This window comes from Phocoena phocoena, chromosome 16, assembly GCF_963924675.1.
Source record: "Phocoena phocoena chromosome 16, mPhoPho1.1, whole genome shotgun sequence".
Taxonomy (NCBI): Eukaryota; Metazoa; Chordata; class Mammalia; order Artiodactyla; family Phocoenidae; genus Phocoena; species Phocoena phocoena.
In genome coordinates this window covers 64,384,808-64,407,349 of record NC_089234.1, presented here as the reverse complement: position 1 = coordinate 64,407,349, position 22,542 = coordinate 64,384,808, and the positions used below count along the sequence as shown (strand labels likewise).

Genomic DNA, 22,542 nt, shown 5'->3' with positions numbered 1-22,542 from the left:
TCCTATTCCATCTAATACCAGTCCTGTGACTTGGTTTTTTCTTTAAACGTTAAAAGCTCTCTACATATTTTGCCAAGAATCTCCTGTAGAATATACTTGGCTTCTAACAGCAATTTAACTATATAGTAATTTCTCTCCTTATAAACTGCTGATATTTTTAAAAATAAGATTTAGAAACCCTTTTGCTGGTACATATCTGCATTTTAACAATAGAAGGTGGCATCAAAAAGTCTCAGTTACCATTATTGTATTGTGTGATTTTCTGTCAATGTTATGAATATTCTTCATATTCAGAATTATTGTTCAGTATACAAATGCTTTACAGCAATGCTTGTAGCAAATATTAAATATGTATTTGACATAAAAAGTTATTAAATAGAGGTGCCATTTCCTATAATGACATCGGTCTATTTTTTAATCCAAAGGGACAAATATTCCCATTTTAAAAGAAATAAAACAGGCTATGGTATGATAACAGAAAAAGCCAGAGAAGTTAGTTCAACTCAGGAGTCAAATTTATTTCCCTTCATTTTTAGGAATAAGGATAATATTGCACTGCAGGAGTCGAAAAATGGGAGCAAGGTACCATAGTGGAAAAAGGTAGGACAAGGAAAGGAAGGAAGGTGACAGAAAATTTGTACCAGTTCTTACCAGGTATTTTATATATTATGTGATTTAATCTTCACAAGGCCCCTAAGTATTCAGAGTAGGTTTTATTATCCATATAGCTCAGAAGAAGAAACTAAGGCTTACAGATTTTTAATTTTCCCAAAGTCGCCCAGCTAATCAACAACAGAACCAGGATTCAAGCAAGGTCTCCCTGCTGCCAAAAGCCATCTTTGCTCTCCATCTTGCCCTGACCCCCAAAGAAAGCAAGAGATATGCAAGCCAACATTCTCTCAAAGAAAACCGACCCTTATAAAATTTATATGCCAATAAAATAGGATGTGGAATCTCGAGATGTATAAATAGTACAAAAATGTTTTAAAAAAAAAAACTTGAACAGTACCAGAGAGAAATTTTTAAACTTAAATTCCCATAGAAAATTATGAACAGTGGTGGTAATAAAGCCAAACTGCCTTTCCAAGTTTCTACAATTAATTACATACTGAAATATCATCGCTTTTTTTCTCTGTCCTCTCTTACCTTTGATTTGGACTTCTTTCCCCCCAGAAGAAAACATGTACTTCCTTAAGGAACTAGACACATTTAAAATTGCCAAGTCAGGAATCCTTGATATATGTAATTATATATTAACTCTGTATTGGTTGGCAGTACTTATCCTATGGAGAGTTACTCAGTGAATCATGTTTGCATGAGTTGGTGGTCTCAGTCTACATCTTCATAAATGTTTGATCATAACTGCATCTCTGGGATAGTCTCAGTGGAAAGAGAATAATTTAATAAAGATAAGGAATCAGGAAATATATAGGTACGGACTATCAATCAAAAGTAGAGTAATATCTCATTTACCTGACTTATAAAAGGAAATATACCTCAATAGGGACGAAGAATTTTGTTATTTAGAAAAGAATTATAATAAGGAAGAAAAGAGTAAGGCCACTTAAGAAAACATTGTGAGAGCAGAGGAATTCTTTGACACTGTGCAATAAAGAAAAAATACCCAAAAAAATGGAGCAGGGATTTTCGTGAGTGTTACTAGGGGGAGAAAGCCCCAAATGAGCAGAAGCTTGCATAAAATAATAAGACTGGAGGAGAGGCAGGTCTTTGTCCATCATATTCAAAACTAGGAAAAGAAATAAAAAATTAGGCCACTGCTTTTGAGAGAAGGATGTGTGGCCAGAAGAAGAAATCTGTATCTTCAAAGTTGATGCCCTCCCCGCAAAAAACATAGATTATTTTACAATAGGATGGTGTGTGTGTGTATGAGAGAGAGAGAGAGAGAGAGAGAGAGAGAGAGTTTACTACAGAGTTCTTAGGAAAGGAACAGTTTATATTGAGGAAAATACCTTCAGATGTAATTTCAGAGACATAGTGATATCTGAGGACACAAATGAGCAGAAGCCAAGTCAACGGTGGCTTGACAGAGTATCTTACTCCTTAGGGGTATGAGGCAAAACAAAGGAGAGTAGGTAGGGAGAAAGGAGGTAGAAGGACAATGAGATGAAGTTGCTTCAAAGGATTTTGAAGATTTCTAATATACAAATTGAAACCACTTAGAATATATTGTTACACTACAGAACCCCCTCCCTTCCACCTTCCAAGTTTCTAATAGATTTGCCATATACATGAACATGCCTTGTGTGGGAGTATTTGTATGTATATGTGTGTGTTAAAGGGGAAAAGGGTCATCTTCCAAGTATGAATTAACATACCATAGAATAACAGTAGAAAGACCATCCATAACCTAAAGTAATTCTGTGGAAGCAACAGCTTGGAGCCAGAGATGACCATGAGAATATGAGCCTAAGAAAATTTGCAGAAATCTTGGGAGAACATTGTACTTTACAGGACGTGGAATGAGGGTTCAAACCAATTATATCTAGATCTTAAGGGCAAGGAGATGCTAGCAGATGAGTGGTTTATAAGCATAAGTAAGTAGGATATGAGTAATTGAAAAATGAAGGTCAAAAAAAATAGAAAAGGAATAAAAGCAAGCAAGCAATGGTCACTTAGAGCTCTTATGGGGTTATTAAAAGTAAGTCATGCCAAACTAACGTCATTTCCCTTAAAATTGGGGCTACGAGACTGGTAAATCTGTGGTGCCACAGATAATACATCTTGATTTCAGAAAGGCCTTTGAGAAAGTACTAGAGAATAAAATAAAGAAACATGGTTTATTCATTCAAATGAAGTGAATTTGAAGCTCATTTCAACGACTTTATTCAAAACATGTTAATATTTGATTGATGTTATCTAAAAGAAAGCTATAGCATTAAACAATTGTTAATGAATAAATTGTTAAAGAAATCTGAAAATGACACCAATTTGGGAGGGGAAAACAAATCAAACGTCAAAAAGATCTGGATGGGGCTTCCCTGGTGGAGCAGGGGTTGAGAGTCCGCCTGCCGATGTAGGGGACACGGGTTCGTGCCCCAGTCCGGGAAGATCCCAAATGCCACGGAGCGGCTGGGCCCGTGAGCCATGGCTGCTGAGCCTGTGCGTCCGGAGCCTGTGCTCCGCAGTGGGAGAGGCCACAACAGTGAGAGGCCCGCGTGAAGCAAAAAAAAAAAAAAAAAAGATCTGGATGGATATAACAAAAAGACAACTAAGAAGATAAAATGCATTGAATATAAATATAACATCAACCTTTACATATAAAAAGATAAAATTAGTATCACAGGAGGAAGATCTAGAATAAAAGTAGTCTGAGTTCAGATACTTGGAGGTTTTAATTGCTCACAAAATCAGTAAGAACCAACAGTATGACAAGGCTATCATAATAGGTAAGATAATACTGGACATTAAATCAGGGAGGTAACTGTCCAAGTATAATATGGAATGTTCACATGAAAGCATTTGTTTTTATTTCAAGATGTTTTGATTTCAACATTTTATGGCAGTTACCTATCTAGAATATGCATAGGAAAGGATTTACAGAGATGATTTGGGGGATTTTTGTTTCTTATATTAACAAATTAGTAAGTCACAATTCAACCCTCTGCTGAAGAAAACTAACAAAATTTGATGAAATATAAAATACTTCATGTTAAAAGCATCAAAAAGCTAACAAAACAGTGCAGAATTTCCTGATATAAGTTCCAGAAGAGGTAACATTTAGTATACAAAGATAGCCATTCACATAAGACAAGACACCATGAGCATAATAAAATGACAGCAGCACAAGCAGACACCCAGGGAGTCCAGACACTGAAGTTTTCAAACTTTAACCATAAAACAAATCTGCTTACAGTGTTAAAGTACATCAAAAAACTTAAAAGCTTTTGCACAGCAAAGGAAAATATAAACAAGATGAAAAGACAACCCTCAGAATGGGAGAAAATATTTGCAAATGAAGCAACTGACAAAGGATTAATCTCCAAAATTTACAAGCAGCTCATGCAGCTCAATAACAAAAAAGACAAACAACCCAATCCAAAAATGGGCAGAATACCTAAATAGACATTTCTCCAAAGAAGATATACAGATTGCCAACAAACACAAGAAAGGATGCTCAACATCACTAATCATTAGAAAAATGCAGATCAAAACTACAATGAGATATCATCTCACACCAGTCAGAATGGCCATCATCAAAAAATCTAGAAACAATAAATGCTGGTAAGGGTGTGGAGAAAAGGGAACCCTCTTGCATTGTTGGTGGGAATGTAATTTGATACAGCCACCATGGAGAACAGTATGGAGGGTCCTTAAAAAACTAAAAATAGAACTGCCATACAACCCAGCATTCCCACTACTGGGCATATACCCTAAGAAAACCATAATTCAAAAAGAGTCATGTACCACAATGTTCACTGCAGCTCTCTTTACAACAACCAGGACATGGAAGCAACCTAAGTGTCCATCGACAGATGAATGGATAAAGAAGATGTGGCACACATATACAATGGAATATTACTCAGCCATAAAAAGAAATGAAATTGAGTTATTTGTAGTGAGGTGGATGGACCTAGAGACTGTCATACAGAGTGAAGTAAGTCAGAAAGAGAAAAATAAATACCGTATGCTAACATATATACATGGAATCTAAAAAAAAAAGAAAAATGATTCTGAAGAACCTAGGGGCAGGACAGGAATAAAGATGCAGACGTAGAGAATGGACTTGAGGACACGGGGAGGGGGAAGGGTAAGCTGGGACAAAGTAAGAGAGTGGCATGGACATATATATACACTACCAAATGTAAAATAGATAGCTAGTGGGAAGCAGCCGCATAGCACAGGGAGATCAGCTTGGTGCTTTGTGACCACCTAGAGAGATGGGATAGGGAGGATGGGAGGGAGACGCAAGAGGGAAGAGATATGGGAACATATGTATATGTATAGCTGATTCACTTCATTATAAAGCAGAAACTAATACACCATTGTAAAGCAATTATACTCCAATAAAGATGTTAAAAAAAAAGACTGAAACAAGATCGTACAAGACATGGAAATTCTAGAGTTTCCAGAGTAGTCTGAAACTGTCATATAAGGAACGTTCAAAGGTCAAGAAATTTTTAGCTTAAATAAGAGAAGACATATGTAAGTCCTAAGAGTAACCATCAGTTACTTGAAAAACGCATTTTCCTATTGCCTTGATACTGTGTTTCTCCAGAAAGTAAACTAGAAGCAATGAATGGAAATAGCAGGGATGCAGCTTTAAGCTCAGTTTGAGAAAAATGTCTTCAGCAATTAGAATTATCCAATATCTGCTTCACTGTCTCACAGAATTGAGACTGCTATCACAGTAAGTGATCACATATATTGTTAGACAGCTCAGTGTATCGCATATTGTAGGAGAGTCTATCTACTTCAGTAAGATACTAGAGTAGAAGGGCACTGAAGTTTATCCACTACGATTTTTTCATTCTAAGTAGAAATTTAATAGAACCATGAACATTAAAAGATTCTAAGTCACTATATTCCAACGTATGGTCTGAGAATGTTCCAGGATTAATATATTATAGAAGAGTTCTGGGGTCAAGAAATTGGGAAACTCTGGGTTAAGCAAAGTTAAACCAGTTTCTTTGCTTCAATATTTCTCACCAACTTTAATGCTAATGTACATCAAAAACATTCAAAGGGAATTTCAGTGTGCAGCATTGACCATAATAAAAACTTTTTTTCATGTTGCATATTTATAAGACAGGTTCTGCAGAATACTTTTAGGGGAATACTGGGCTAAATAATTCTAATCTTAATCTCCAAAAATATTTTTCAATTTGCCTTCATTCTATGTGAAACCTTGAAAGCATTGAGTTGAATAATACAATTCAAATATAAATTTTTATAAGGATGAAACAATAAAAAACTATCGCAATTTACCACCTCCTAATTGATTATAAAGGCAGGAATTTTCACCTTACCAAAGCCTTTCATTCTGCCTATCCCAACAAATCTAGAGTTAAAACAGGAAATACTGGGTCATTGGAACTAGGAATTACCTGGCATTTAATCTTTCATGCTCACTTCTGGTTATAGCATTTATTAGTGTCTATATTCACATATAAAAAATGAAGCTCAGAAATTTTCAGGGATTTGTTTAAGGTATCCAATAAACCAGTAGCCAAGTAACAAAAAACATTGTTCAAATATCTCACATACAAATCTATTGGTAGATAGTTGCTAGTGATGAAAACTAATCCCTTTCCTGAAAAGCTACTTAAACAACAGCTACAACAACAAAAAGGTGCCAAATTGCCTTTTTGCAGTAAAACTATCAAAAGAAAAGGAATCTGAAAGTATAAAGGAAAGGTCACTCTACTTTAGGGTTAAAACAAACATTAGTAAGTAAGAGAAAGATTAAAAAAAAAAAAGGTTTAGCTTAGCAATTAGACAAAATGATTTTGACAAGAAGGTCAATCAGACAAGGCCATAATTTGCCTAATAACGTAGTGATACTACGGTCACCAAGCGCCTTTATGAAAATGCAGATGTATTAATGAACAGAAGAGCAAGGGTCCTACTTAAAGTAGGAGAAACAGCAGCGACTCCAAAGGGTTCTTTGCAACCTTTTCATCTAGACACTATTAATGACTTGGTCAAACTAAATAAATTAAGAAAGTGAAAAAGGCTGAAATAAAATTCTCCTTCTACTAAGCTTTTGCTAAATGGTTTTGTCTAACAAAATAAAGCAAGCAAGATATCTTGCTGCCTTTGTAGTCTCTCCTAGTTAAAATACGTTCTTTACTCTTATTAAATCCATTTATACATTTTCATAATGGATTACTACAGACTACCTGCAAACATGCACTGTTTATCTTAGATCAAGAGGAGCTGGCAGGGCTTCCCTGGTGGCGCAGTGGTTGAGAGTCTGCCTGCCGGTGCAGGGGACACGGGTTTGTGCCCCGGTCCGGGAAGATCCCACATGCCGCGGAGCGGCTGGGCCCGTGAGCCATGGCCGCTGAGCCTGCGCGTCCGGAGCCTGTGCTCCACAACGGGAGAGGCCACAACAGTGAGAGGCCCGCGTACCGCAAAAAAAAAAAAAAAAAAAAAAAAAAAAAAAAAAAAAGAGGAGCTGGCAAAGTAGTTTTCATTTACAAACTAGGATAAGCTTCCACATGCCTTAAGCTTTTAAGTTTCTCGTTCTCAAATTATTTATATTTACATATTTGTTTTCTATATTATCTATATAATTGTTACTATATATTTATATAGGGCATAATCATTTAAATGGTCAAAAGCCTAGAACTTTCTCCTAGCCATTTCCTTATCAGTAAGTCATCTTCTGTTTTTCAATCTCCCACTGGCTTTAAGACTAACTTCTGGCTTCACTCTTGTCAAGTATGCATTAGTTTCACAACCCAATCCAGTCATCTTCTGATGGGTGACATTAAGAAACGTGAGTGAGGCCAGGATGCACTCGGATTGATGCCAGGTTCAGAAAATGGAATTATAAGTGAGAACAATGCCAAGGTAAACTAAGCCATCTTTTACTTACAGCTGACACATGCTGCAAGAGACACATGACATCAATCATATCTGCGAGGATAAGGAGTCTGGTAACTGCAGCCAACAAGGCACGGGCAGCTTGAACCACAGCCTCCCTTTTTGGGAGATAACAGGGATCATCTGCAAATCTCTCAGCTGATACTTTCAGAGCTTCACCTGAAACACATAATCCCAAATAAGTTATACTTTAATTTCACTTACGCCTGTTGCAGCATTTATCATCCAACCTAATTCCAAGTACATTCCATAACTAAGGATAATATTAAAATACTGTCACGACACTAGAACATCGTCTCTCAATAAACAATGCACTTTCAAACTGACATTTGTTTTTGATAAACGCTCTGGAGTTTAAGAAGCGGGATACCATTTTCCCGCAAGAAAACTGTGCTCAATTGACTAGCAGCATCTAATAAAATTGCTGTCAACTTCTGCATTTACTGAATGTCATTTGCTGTGAAAGGTTTCATTACTAAGACTTCAATCGGAAACAACCTTGTTTATAAAAATAAGGTAAATCTTCACTGAGTTACTTTTGAATTCAATGGATGCTAGAAAAGAGCTAGCCGTTAAGACAGTAAGACAGCAGATCTCCGGTAGAAGTTTAACATAGGCAGATTTATTCTAAACTGTCAATATAATGAACAAATAGACCCTAAACTTAGTCACAGAAATAATATTTCATAGTACTTGTTACAGAAATATGGTCACTATTTTTAAGGTTTTTTTCATTTAAAATGTTTTATTATAAAAGTAACAGGTACTCATTTATTTTCCAAAGTTCAGTTCAGAAAGGCATAAAATGACAAGAAAACGTCCCTCTTTACCCCACTCCAGTAACATAATTGTTAAAGATTTACCACATCCACTATTTTTAAAATTTTTCAATTTAAACTTACTTTTATTATGAAAGCAATATGTGACTCATTACTTTTAAATAATTCACCAAACTAAAGAGTATAGAGTGCAATTTTTTTTGTCTCCATACTAATCCCAAAAACATCCACTAAGTTCTTGTATATCTATCCAGAAATTTTTCTATGAATGTATGCATTATGTGGGGGCATATGTATACATGTACACTTATAAATTCATATTATGTTTTATTAGTATATTCACATTCATATATTTGAAAGATTTTATGTCAAGAGAAAACATAAATAGGTATTATATGTTATAAAAGGAACATATAGAAGATATAGATTCTTTTCACAAAAAGTATTATACTAAAAACTTTCAACAATCTGTTCTTTTCGCTTATCAATTTATTTTCTTTTCACATTGGGATACAGATAACCACGAAGCAATAGAGCAAAGAACTTAGTGTGGGCAGAAACCACTTAGCCTCTTTATGTTTCATTTTTCTCCACTGTAAATGGAGCTAATAACAATACCTACAATTTTTATGAAGATTAAATGAGAGCAGTAGTTGGAACTTAAAGACTTAATTAGCTGTTATTGTCATTCTTTTTAATGCTTTAATAAAGTTACTTTTTATTGATATATTACAACTTTTTTTACCAGGCCCCCCCTTTTTTTAGTAAGTTCTTTTTACAGCTTTGTTGAGAAATAATTGGCATACATCACTGTTTAAGTTTAAGGCATACAGCATGATGGTCTGATTTATACATATTGTGAAGTAATTATCACAGTAGGTTCAGCTAACATTCATCATCTCATACAGATACAATAAAAAGAAAAGAGGAGATTTGAGAAGATGGCGGAAGAGTGAAACGCGGAGATCACCTTCCTCCCCACAGATACATCTACACGTGGAACAACTCCTACAGAACACCCACTGAACGCTGGCAGAAGACCTCAGACCTCCCAAAAAGCAAGAACTCCCCACGTACCTGGGTAGGGCAAAAGATAAAAGAATAAACAGAGACAAAAGAATAGGGACGGGACCTGCACCAGTGGGAGGGAGCTGTGAAGGAGGAAACGTTTCCACACACTAAGAAGCCCCTTTACAGGCGGAGGCTGCGGGTGGCGGAGGGGGAAAGCTTCGGAGCCACGGAGGAAAGCACAGCAACAGGGGTGCGGAGGGCAAAGCGGAGAGATTCCCGCACAGAGGATCGGTGCCAACCTGCACTCACCAGCCCAAGAGGCTTGTCTGGCGGGCGGGGACTGGGAGCTGAGGCTCGGGCTTCCGTTGGTGCGCAGGCAGAGGACGGGGGTTGGCAGTGTGAACACAGCCTGAAGGGGGCTAGTGCGCCACGTCTGGCCGGGAAGGAGTCCGGGAAAAAATCTTGAGCCGCCGAAGAGGCAAGAGACTTTTTCTTCCCTCTTTGTTTCCTGGTGCGCGAGGAGAGGGGATTAACAGCGCCGCTTAAAGGAGATCCAGAGACAGGCGCAAGCCGCAGCTATCAGCGCGGACCCCAGAGACGGGCATGAGACACTAAGGCTGCTGCTGCAGCCACCAACAATGCTGTGTGCAAGCACAGGTCACTCTCCACACCTCCCCTCCCAGGAGCCTGTGCAGCCCGCCACTGCCAGGGTCCCGTGATCCAGGGACAACTTCCTGGGGAGAACGCACAGCGCGCATCACGCTGGCGCAACGTCACGCCGGCGTCTGCCACCGCAGGCTCGCCCAGCACTCCGTACCCCTCCCTACCCCCCCCCCCCCGCCCCGCCCAGGCCTGAATGAGCCAGAGCCCGTGAATCAGCTGATCCTTTAACCCTGTCCTGTCTGAGCAAAGAACAGACGCCCTCAGGCGACCTACACGCAGAGGCAGGACCAAATCCAAAGCTGAACCCCAGGAGCTGTGCTAACAAAGAAGAGAAAGGAAAATTTCTCCCAAAAGCCTCAGAATTAGCGGATTAAAGCTCCACAAAACACTTGATGTACCCTGCATCTGTGGAATACCTGAATAGACAACGAATCATCCCAAATTGAGGAGGTGGACTTTGGGAGCAAGATATATTATTTTTTCCCCTTTTCTTCTTTTTGTGAGTGTGTATATGTACGCTTCTGTGTGAGATTTTGTCTGTATAGCTCTGCTTTCACCATTTGTCCTAGGGTTCTGTCCGTCCGGGGTTTTTTTTCCTTTAAAAAATTATTTTTCATAATTATTTTTTATTTTAATAACTTTATTTTATTTTATCTTACTTTATTTTATTTTATCCTTTCTTTCTTTCTATTTTTTCTGCCTTTTATTCTGAGCCGGGTGGATGAAAGGCTCTTGGTACTCCAGCCAGGAGTCCGTGCTGTGCCTCTAAGGTGGGAGAGCCAAGTTCAGGACACTGACCATAAGAGACCTCCCAGCTCCAAATGTAATATCAAATGGCGAAAATCTCCCAGAGATCTCCATCTCAACACCAAGACCCAGCTTCACTCAACGACCAGCAAGCTACAGTGCTGGACACCCTATGCCAAACAACTATCAATACAGAAACACAGCCCCATCCATTAGCAGAGAGGTGCCTAAAATCATAATAAGGCCACAGACACCCCAAAACACACCACCAGGTGGACCTGCCCACCAGGCAGACAAGATCCAGCCTCATCCACCAGAACACAGGCACTAGTCCCCTCCACTGGAAGCCTACAAAACCCACTGAACCAACCTTAGCCACTGGGGACAGACACCAAAAACAATGGGAACTACGAACCTGCAGATTGCAAAAAGGAGACCCCAAATACAGTAAGATAAGCAAAATGAGGAGAAACACACACAGCACATGAAGGAGCAAGGTAAAAACGAAGGAGACCTAACACATGAAGAGGAAATAGGCAGTCTAACTGAAAAACAATTCAGAATCAGGATAGTAAAGATGATCCAAAACCTTGGAAATAGAATAAATACAAGAAACATTTAAAAAGGACCTAGAAGAACTAAAGAGGAAACAAGCAATGATGAACAACACAATAAATGAAATTTAAAATACTCTAGAAGAGATCAATAGCAGAATAACTGAGGCAGAAGAACGGATAGGTGACCTGGAAGATAAAATAGTGGAAATAACTACTGCAGAGCAGAATAAAGAAAAAGGAATGAAGAGAACTGAGGACAGTCTCAGAGACTTCTGGGACAACATTAAAGGCACCAACATTCGAATTATAGGGTTCCCAGAAGAAGAAGAGAAAAAGAAAGGGACTGAGAAAATATGTGAAGAGATTATAGTTGAAAACTTGCCTAATATGGGAAAGGAAATAGTTAAGTCCAGGAAGCACAGAGAGTCCCATACAGGAGAAATCCAAAGAGAAACATGCCAAGACACATATTAATCAAACTATCAAAAATTAAATACAAAGAAAACATATTAAAAGCAGCAAGGGGAAAACAACAAATAACACACAAGGGAATCCTCATAAGGTTAACAGCTGATCTTTCAGCAGAAACTCTGCAAGCCAGAAGGGAGTGGCAGGACATATTTAAAGTGATGAAGGAGAAAAACCTACAACAAAGATAACTCTAACCAGCAAGGGTCTCATTCAGATTTGATGGAGCAATTAAACCCTTTACACACAAGCAAAAGCTGAGAGAGTTCAGCACCACCAAACCAGCTTTACAACAAATGCTAAAGGAACTTCTCTAAGCAAGAAACACAAGAGAAGGAAAAGACCTACAATAACAAACCCAAAACAATTAAGAAAATGATAATAGGAACATACATATCGATAATTACCTTAAATGTAAATGGATTAAATGCTCCCACCAAAAGACACAAATTGGCTGAATGGATACAAGACCCGTATATATAATGTCTACAACAGACACACTTCAGACCTAGGGACACATACAGACTGAAAGTGAGGGGATGGAAAAAGATATTCCATGCAAATGGAAATCAAAAGAAAGCTGGAGTAGCAATACTCATATCAGAAAAAATAGACTTTAAAATAAAGACTATTACAAGAGACAAAGAAGGACACTACATAATGATCAAGGGATCAATCCAAGAAGAAGATATAACAATTGTAAATATTTATGCACCCAACATAGGAGCACCTCAATACACAATGCAAATACCATAAAAGGGGAAATCGACAATAACACATTCATAGTAGGGGACTTTAACATCCCACTTTCACCAATGGACAGATCATCCAAAATGAAAGTAAATAAGGAAACAACCTTTAAATGATACATTAAACAAGATGGACTTAATTGATATTTATAGGACACTCCATGCAAAAACAACAAAATACACATTTTTCTCAAGTGCTTAAGGAATATTCCGCAGGATAGATCATATCTTGGGTCACAAATCAAGCCTTGGTAAATTTTAAAAAATTGAAATTGTATCAAGTATCTTTTCCGACCACAACGCTATAAGACTAGATATCAATTACAGGAAAAGATCTGTAAAAAATACAAACACATGGAGGCTAAACAATACACTACTTAATAACCAAGTGACCACTGAAGAAATAAAAGAGGAAATGAAAAAATACCTAGAAACAAATGACAATGGAGACACGACCACCCAAAACCTATGGGATGCAGCAAAAGCAGTTCTAAGTGGGAAGTTTATACCAATACAATCCTACCTTAAGAAACAGGAAACATCTCAAATAAACCACCTAACCTTGCACCTAAAGCAACTAGAGAAAGAAGAACAAAAAAACCCCAAAGTTAGCAGAAGTAAAGAAATCATAAAGATCAGATCAGAAATTAATGAAAAAGAAATGAAGGAAATGATAGCAAAGATCAATAACACTAAAAGCTGGTTCTTTGAGAAGATAAACAAAATTCATAAACCATTATCCAGACTCATCAAGCAAAACACGGAGAAGACTCAAATTAATAGAATTAGAAATGGAAAAGGAGAAGTAACAACTGACACTGCAGAAATACAAAGGATCATGAGAGATTACTACAAGTAACTCTATGCCAATAAGATGGACAACCTGGAAGAAATGGACAAATTCTTAGAAATGCACAACCTGCCAAGGCTGAACCAGGAAGAAATAGAAAATATGAACAGACCAATCACAAGCACTGATATTGAAACTGTGATTTTAAATCTTCCAACAAACAAAAGCCCAGAACCAGATAGCTTTACAGGCGAAATCTATCAAACATTTAGCGAAGAGTTAACACCTTTCCTTCTCAAACTCTTCCAAAATAGAGCAGAGGGAGGAACACTCCCAAACTCATTCTACGAGGCCACCATCACCCAGATACCAAAACCGGACAAAGATGTCACAGAGAAAGAAAACTACAGGCCAATATCACTGATGAACATAGATGCAAATATTCTCAACAAAATACTAGCAGACAGAATCCAACAGCACATTAAAAGTATCATATACATGATCAAGTGGGGTTTATTCCAGGAATGCAAGGATTCTTCAATATATGCAAATCAATCACCGTGATACACCATATTAACAAATTGAAGGAGAAAAACCATATGATCATCTCAATAGATTCAGAGAAACCTTTCGACAAAATTCAACACCCATTTATTATAAAAACCCTTCAGAAAGTAGGCATAGAAGGAACATTCCTCAACATAATAAAGGCCATATATGACAAACCCACAGCCAACATTGTCCTCAATGGTGAAAAACTGAAACCATTTCCACTAAGATCAGGAACAAGACAAGGTTGCCCACTCTCACCACTATTATTCAACATAGTTTTGGAAGTTTTAGCCACAGCAATCAGAGAAGAAAAGGAAATAAAAGGAATCCAAATCGGAAAAGAAGAAGTAAAGCTGTCACTGTTTGCAGATGACGTGATACTATACATAGAGAATCCTAAAGATGCTACCAGAAAACTACTAGAGCTAATCAATCAATTTGGTAAAGTAGCAGGATGCAAAATTAATGCACAGAAATCTCTGACACTCCTATACACTAATGATGAAAAATCTGAAAGTGAAATTAAGAAAACACTCCCATTTACCACTGCAACAAAAAGAATAAAATATCTAGGAATAAACCTACCTAAGGAGACAGAAGACCTGTATGCAGAAAGTTATAAGACACTGATGAAAGAAATTAAAGATGATACAAACAGATGGAGAGATATACCATGTTCTTGGATTGGAAGAATCCACATTGTGAAAATGACTATACTACCCAAAGCAATCTACAGATTCAATGCAACCCCTATCAAACTACCAAGGACATTTTTCACAGAGGTAGACCAAAAAATTTCACAGTTTGTACGGAAACACAAAAGACCCCTAATAGCCAAAGCAATCTTGAGAACGAAAAAATGGAGCTGGAGGAATCAGGCTCCCTGACTTCAAACTATACTACAAAACTACAGTAATCAAGACAGTATGGTACTGGCATAAAACCACAAATATAGATCAATGGAACAGGATAGAAAGCCCAGAGATAAACCCATGCACATATGGTCACCTTATATTTGATAAAGGAGGCAAGAATATACAGTGGAGAAAAGACAGCCTCTTCAATAAGTGGTGCTGGGAAAACTGGACAGCTACATGTAAAAGTATGAAATTAGAACACTCCCTAACACCATACACAAAAATAAACTCAAAATGGATTAAATACCTAAATGTAGGGCCAGAAACTATCAAACTCTTAGAGGAAAACCTAGGCAGAACACTCTATGACATAAATCACAGCAAGATCCTTTTTCACCCACCTCCTTAGAGAAATGGAAATAAAAACAAAAATAAACAAATGGGACCTAATGAAACTTAAAAGCTTTTGCACAGCAAAGGAAAGCATAAACAAGACCAAAACACAACCCTCAGAATGGGAGAAAATATATGCAAATGAAGCAACTGACATAGGATTAATCTCCAAAATTTACAAGCAGGTCATGCAGCTCAATAACAAAAAAACAAACAATCCAATCCAAAAATGGGCAGAAGACCTAAATAGACATTTCTCCAAAGAAGATATACAGATTGCCAACAAACACATGAAAGAATGCTCAACATCATTAATCAGTAGAGAAATGCAAATCAAAACTACAATGAGATATTATCTCACACCAGTCAGAATGGCCATCATTAAAAAATCGAGAAACAGTAAATGCTGGAGAGGGTGTGGAGAAAAGGGAACCCTCTTGCACTGTTGCTGGGAATGTAAATTGATAGAGCCACTATGGAGAACAGTATGGAGGTTCCTTAAAAAACTACAGATAGAATTACCATATGACCAAGCAATCCCACTACTGGGCATATACCCTGAGAAAACCATAATTCAAAAAGATTCATATACCAAAATGTTCATTTCAGTTCTATTTACAATAACCAGGACATGGAAGCAACCGAAGTGTCCATTGACAGATGCATGGATAAAGAAGATGTGGCACATATATACAATGGAATATTACTCAGCCATGAAAAGAAACGAAATTGAGTTATTTGTAGTGAGGTGAATGGACCTAGAGTCTGTCATACAGAGTGAAGTAAGTCAGAAAGAGAAAGAGAAATACCGTATGCTAACACATATATTTGGAATCTTAGGGGAAAAAAAAGGTCCTGAAGAATCTAGGGGCAAGACAGGAATAAAGACACAGACCTACTAGAGAATGGACTTGAGGATATGGGGAGAAGGAAGGGTAAGCTGTGACAAAGTGAGAGAGTGGCATGGACATATATACACTACCAAACATAAAATAGATAGCTAGTGGGAAGCAGCCGCATAGCACATGGAGATCAGCTCGGTGCTATGTGACCACCTAGAGGGGTGGGATAGCGAGGGTGGGAGGGAGGGAGACGTAAGAGAGAAGAGATATGGGAACATAGTATATGTATAACTGATTCACTTTGTTATAAAGCAGAAACTAACACACCATTGTAAAGCAATTATACTCCAATAAAGTTGTTTAAAAAAATAAATTAAATTAAATTATTTAAGGAAAAAAAGAGAAGAAAAGGGGAAAAAAGAAAAAAATGTTCCTTGTGATGAGAATTCTTAGGATTTACTATCTTATCAATTCTATACATCATACAGCAGTGTTAACTATAGTCATCATGTTGCACATTACAACCGTAGTACTTATTTATATTATAACTCGAAATTTGTATCTTTTAACCACATTTATCCAAGTCCCCCTCCCCCCACCCTCCACCTCTGGTATCTGCATGTCTGATCTCTTTTTCTATAAATTTGTTCTTGTTTTAGTTTTTGTTTTTCTGATTCCACACGTGAGTGAAATAATACAGTATTTGTCTTCCTTTGTCTGACATTTCATTTAGCATAATGCCTTCAAGGTCCATCCATGTTGTCTCAAATAGTATCAGTGGACACTTAGGTTGTTTCCATGTCTTGGCTATTGTAAATAACACTTCTATGAACACAGAGATATCTTTTTGATTTAGTGGGTTTTTTGCTTTAGATATATTACCAGAAGTGGAATTATTGGATCACACAGTAGTTCTATTTTTATTTTTTTGAGAATCCTCCAGTGTTTTCCATAGTGGCTGTACCAATTTACAATCCTACCAATAGTGCATTAAATGCTTATCAGATATATGGTTTGCAAATATTTTTTCCCATTCCATAGGTTGTCTTTTTAATTTGTTGATGATTTCTTTTGCTATACAGAAGCGTTTTAGTTTGATCTAGTCCCACTTGTTTATTTTTTTTTATTTTGTCGCTTATGCTTTATGTGTCATATCCAAAAAATCATTACCAAGGCCCATGTCAAGAAGATTTATTCTTATGTTTTCTTCTAGGAATTTCATGGTTTCAGATTTTACCTTTAAGTCTTTAATCCATTTGGAGTTAATTTTTGTGAGTCATGTAAGATAGGAGTCCAGTTTCATTCTTTTACATGTGAATACTCAATTATCCCAGCACCATTTATTGAAGAGACTGTCTTTTCTCCTTTGAGTATTCTTGGCTCTCTTGCCAAATATTAGTTGACTGTATATGCTTGGTTTATTTCTGCGCTCTTGATTCTCTTCCGTGTGTTTTTATATACCAGGTCACTATTGAATACATAAATTATTTCCAACTTTTTCCTATTTCAAACAATACTACAAAGAACATCCATAACATATATCTTTGCATGCATGGGCAAATTTAGCTGTAACATAAATTCTTAAAAGTAGAATTGCTGAGTCAAGGGGTAAATGAACTTTAAGTTTTGATATACATTGCCAAAAAATTCTCCAAACACACCCATCTCACCAACAACATATAAAAGGGACTGTCTTATCTACTTTACTCCACAAATATTTTGTTTCCATTTATTCATGATCTTCAGCATAAAGAAAATGAAACAAATTATTGTTATTAAAAATAACAAAGAATAGTATTCCTTATTGCGGACAAAACCTGTGAAAAGGGTCTGAGACATTCTCAACTTGTTAATATGTTATTAACACACTTAGCTCTCTTAAGCAATACCAAGTTAGGAACTCAGACTGTGAAGTCAGATACTTCTGAGATCAAATTCTTATCTGCCACTTCTAGTTCTGAGACCTTGGACACTTAAATACTTTCAGCGTCCTCATCCATAGGAAAGGGATAAAAATATTACTTATCTCATAGTGTTTCTGAGGCGTTTAAATGATATATATTTTATAATATATATTTAGCACAGTATCTGAACATGAAAAGCACTCAACAAATATTAGCTGTTATTTTCTCGGGAAATTTCTAGTAGAGACAGTAAATTTTTAAGACCAGTAAATGGTGATTTTTATGTGTTTCTCTGTAAATCAGAATTGCTGCTAGGAGACTGTGAAAAATTAAAGTGACCTCTGAAATTGAGAGCAAATGAATTCCCACAAAAAGATTATCTTTTCTTGTTATGTGTCTGAATTGGAAAGTTATGATAGGCTTTGTAGAATACTGTCTTTGACTTCAAATACTAAAATTAAATATATATTTGAAAAGAATTATGTGTTCTTGACTCTAAAGATGTTAAGATGTTGAACAACTGGCTGAAGAGCCATACTCAGAAAAAGGTCATTAAACATTAAACAACTATTACAGTCTTTATCTCTGTTAAGGTAATAAGAAGAGCCAGCCAAGTAGCATTGTTGGGAGGAAAAAAAGTCACTCCTGAAATACATTAATAAAGATGCGGTAAGTAAACTTTGTATTACTGGACTTACCACCCTCCCTCCTCTGCAATACTTCCAATTCTTTTCAGCTGGTTTCACTTCATAATTCTGGTTTCAACATAAACATCTCTTAGCATCTGTGCTTTATAAAGTCTACATGTGGGGAGTCTATTCTGAAATATAATTCCCAATCTTTCTTATAACACTTTTACCTTGAAGTTTAATAAATAAGAAATTTTACTTTTAAAATACATATAAATAAAAACTACATTTTTCCTTTAAGAAATCCCACTCCATACATAAAAGCAAATACTTTTTACTAAATATCATGAAAATACCACAAGAACTAGATTCAGAAAGTTTCTTTCTACTGGAGCCATTTTGTTCCTTTCCTATCAACTATGCTCTTTTTAATCTTCAAAAACTCTGTTATGCAATGCCTGCTTGAATATAGTACTGAGGTATAAACTTTACTACATTCAAAGTTCAACTCCACTTTCTAAAAGTGATTATATTGATTATAAACGTGCAAATCAAAGAAAACAATGTATAAGCAAAACATCCACAGGAGAAAGGAGAACAACCAAAATGAAAATGAGCAAGTACTTTGAAATCTGAAAGATTAAATTTCCTCCAACTTTTATAATTAGCATTATATTTATGATTCAATTAAGGTTTCTAGTTATGCCTTTGGCCACCTTTCTATGTGTGTTTTAATATACCATACACATGTAACAGGCACTAGTACACATTAATTGATTCAATATATAATAACATACTCTGGTATAAAGGAGTTCCCAGGCTGAGATTGGGCACTAGGGGGTTGGTTTTATTTGTTTTTAATTGGGAAACAGCCATTTAGAATATGAAAGCTCCTAAGAGGTAGGAGCTTAAATTTTTTTTAGCGGTATGCGGGCCTCTCACTGTTGTGGCCTCTCCCGTTGCGGAGCACAGACTCTGGACGCGCAGACTCAGCAGCCATGACTCACGGGCCCAGCCGCTCCGCAGTATGTGGGATCTTCCCGGACCGGGGCACGAATCCGCGTGCCCTGCATCGGCAGGCAGACTCTCAACCACTGCGCCACCAGGGAAGCCCTAGGAGCTTAAATTTAACTTTGAAGCAGATTGATTTTGGGGGGAGGGAGGGCAGGGAAGAGGAGAGAATGACTTCAACTAGGTCCTAAACTTATGCAGATGTTTAAAAATAAGCAAAGACCCTCCTTTAAAATGTCTGAGCCAGTTTGACGGCAAGGAGCAAAAATGTTTTATATAATAAATAAAACCTTATCATGGCAAAGGGAAAGGCTGGAAAGCTAGCCATTGTGTGGACATGGGCTTAGGAGCTACAAGGACATCAGCAGAACCTATGGACTCAGAATATAGATGCCTATGGTTGCCTTTGTAAGCATGTGTTTTATTTCCCTTGCATTATCTTCAAACTCTCAATTAAGTCTTATTAAAATTTATACTTTGGTTCCAGTCAACGCACAGGAATAAAGACCAGATATCTTTCTCACCTGACACAAACAAAAAAATAGACCAAATATATGAAAACATGGTTGTAAAGGTAGTGGGCATTAGCCAGCAAAGGACAGTATTCCCTGAGAAATGGTAAACAAAACAGGATGAGCCCTTTGATAGCCCTAGCTTACTGCCTTGAGAGACTTTTCAGACCACAGATAGGAAGGAGAAACTAAGACAGGGACTGGCGAACATTCTGAGCTAAAGAGACAAAGCTGGCTTCCCTGGTGTCATAGTGGTTGACAGTCCACCTGCTGATGCAGGGGACATGGGTTCGTGCCCCAGTCCGAGAAGATCCCACATGCCGCGGAGCGGCTGGGCCCGTGAGCCATGGCCGCTTAGCCTGCGCGTCTGGAGCCTGTGCTCCACAACAGGAGAGGCCACAACAGTGAGAGGCCAGTGTACTGCAAAAAAAAAAAAAAAAAAAAAAGACAAAGCTGAAAGTCCAGGGAGATTGTGGCAGCTAAAGGACACAGGACAGAGAATGAGAAAGAAGAGAGCTACAAAGAAAGAGAACTCAGAAGATCTGAGAGTCTCCCCTTTGAATATTCAGCTGGAGACTGACCAACCCATACATGGAAAGAAACTATCCAAGGCTAGGGAAAGAACCATCCAAAAGGATTTGAAGTAACAGTACTCAGCACTTACACAGAGCTGGGAATAGTGCTTGTTCCCACTACCAGAATGGAAAACTTCACGACTCATGGGACATTGAGTAGAGTACATAGAAGGGTCTTGTCTCAATAGTGTGAAAAAATTAGCCCTGGACTGAGCATTGTCCCAGTCCCACCTGACAAAGAAATTCAAAAGAGAGCAGAATTTCCACCTTAAAGGCCAATAGCAGTCATGCCTCAGAGAATCGCTATGGTCACGTAAAGGCAACACCAGGACAACGTATTGAATTAACTAAAGTGGAAGGACACAGGCAACTTCCCACCAAGCCCTGTACCATTGAGAACAATCAGAATGAGTTGGGGAATATGTTGATAGAGCTAATTCCATAAAATTATAAATTTTATAAAATATAAAATTTGATGGAGTTAGTTTCTATAAAACTGATGAAAACATCTCCTAATGTCATAGTTGAGATACAGTAGAAGGTATCATAAGAGAGCTTCTCTTAACCATCTCTCTAGACAAATCAACTCTTTTTATTTCCTCTCCGCAATATATTAATGATCCCTCCTTCCTGCTCAATACCAAAGGATTATCTCAAGTATACTGGAGCCTTTCTGTTCCCACTTATTAAGGCATGTGAGTTGTAATTATAACTGTACTTTTATTAAGTATATAAACTTATCCAATAACAGTACAAAAAAGGCCTGTCATTTCTTTGAAAAGTAATTTGAATGCTTGAATGCTCAATAAAGGTGAGTTGCTAAAATTATTGTCAAATTGAATGTGAAAGAAAAAATGGTAAAAGTTGGGGTGCAGCAAGGGAGGAGATTATAAAATATCAAGGATTCCACAGTTAGGTAGCTTCTCAAGTGTCATTAAGTTTTCTTCCATAAAGACACCAAAATAGGAAATCTAAGTCAAAGTATTAATAGTATGGGTGTGATTTAGGCAAAAGCGATTACATGAGACTCAATCAACAGACCTATACTAAAAATGGGCCCTGGCTGAACATCAAGAGATTGGCTAATGTTCATGTTATATTCATTAAGATAAAATACTTAAGGTGTAGGGGTGTGTGTGTGTGTAGAAAAACTAACGAACTTTTCACTTCCTATAATAAGAACTATATATTTGAAGCAAAAATTGTCTGTTGTGCCTTAAAACACTGGAAATAATCTTTAAATTTCAATCCTATTTAGGCAAATTTTAATTAGATATTTATATGTAAAAATACATAACTCCATGCTTTAAAAACCTTTATTAATATCTTTTATGTATAAAATATTTTATACAATATATCTATAAACTATCCTTCTAAATAGATTTCAATATAGAGCTTTTAAAATAGAGCTAGTGACTTCCCTGGTGGCACAGTGGTTAAGAATCCACCTGCCAATGCAGGGGCCACAGGTTCAATCCCTGGTCCGGAAAGATTCCATATGCTGCGGAGCACCTAGTCCCGTGTGCCACAACCACTGAGCCTGCACTCTAAACCCCACGAGCCACAACTACTGAGCCCACATGCCACAACTACTGAAGCCCGTGCACCTAGAGCCTGTGCTCCACAACAAAAGAGGCCACAACAATGAGAGGCACGCGTACCACAATGAAGAGTAGCCCCCGCTTGCCGCAACTAGAGAGAGCCTGCGCGCAGCAATGAAGACCCAATGCAGCCAAAAATAAATAAATAAATAAATTTTATTTTTAAAAAAGTTTAAAATAGAGCTATATGATGACACTTCAAAATTTTGAAGATGATGAATTATTTTTTTAATTGCCAAAGAACTGACAAAGTAATTTCATGTCATATTTTAGATTGACAATAATTTTAAGGCAATAGAATATATTTGAGTTTACATTTAAGATTGTACTTCC

The 22,542-nt window shown here is 37.2% G+C and overlaps 1 protein-coding gene across 1 annotated transcript in view; it reads right to left on the bottom strand.

The window, feature by feature from the left end:
- CTNNA3 (catenin alpha 3) overlaps positions 1-22,542 on the bottom strand; it is a 1,581,444-nt gene that overhangs the window by 1,470,745 nt on the left and 88,157 nt on the right. Inside the window, exon 4 of the mRNA XM_065894569.1 lies at positions 7,562-7,728. Coding sequence (XP_065750641.1) covers positions 7,562-7,728 — 167 coding nt within the window. The remainder of the gene's footprint in view (positions 1-7,561; positions 7,729-22,542) is intronic.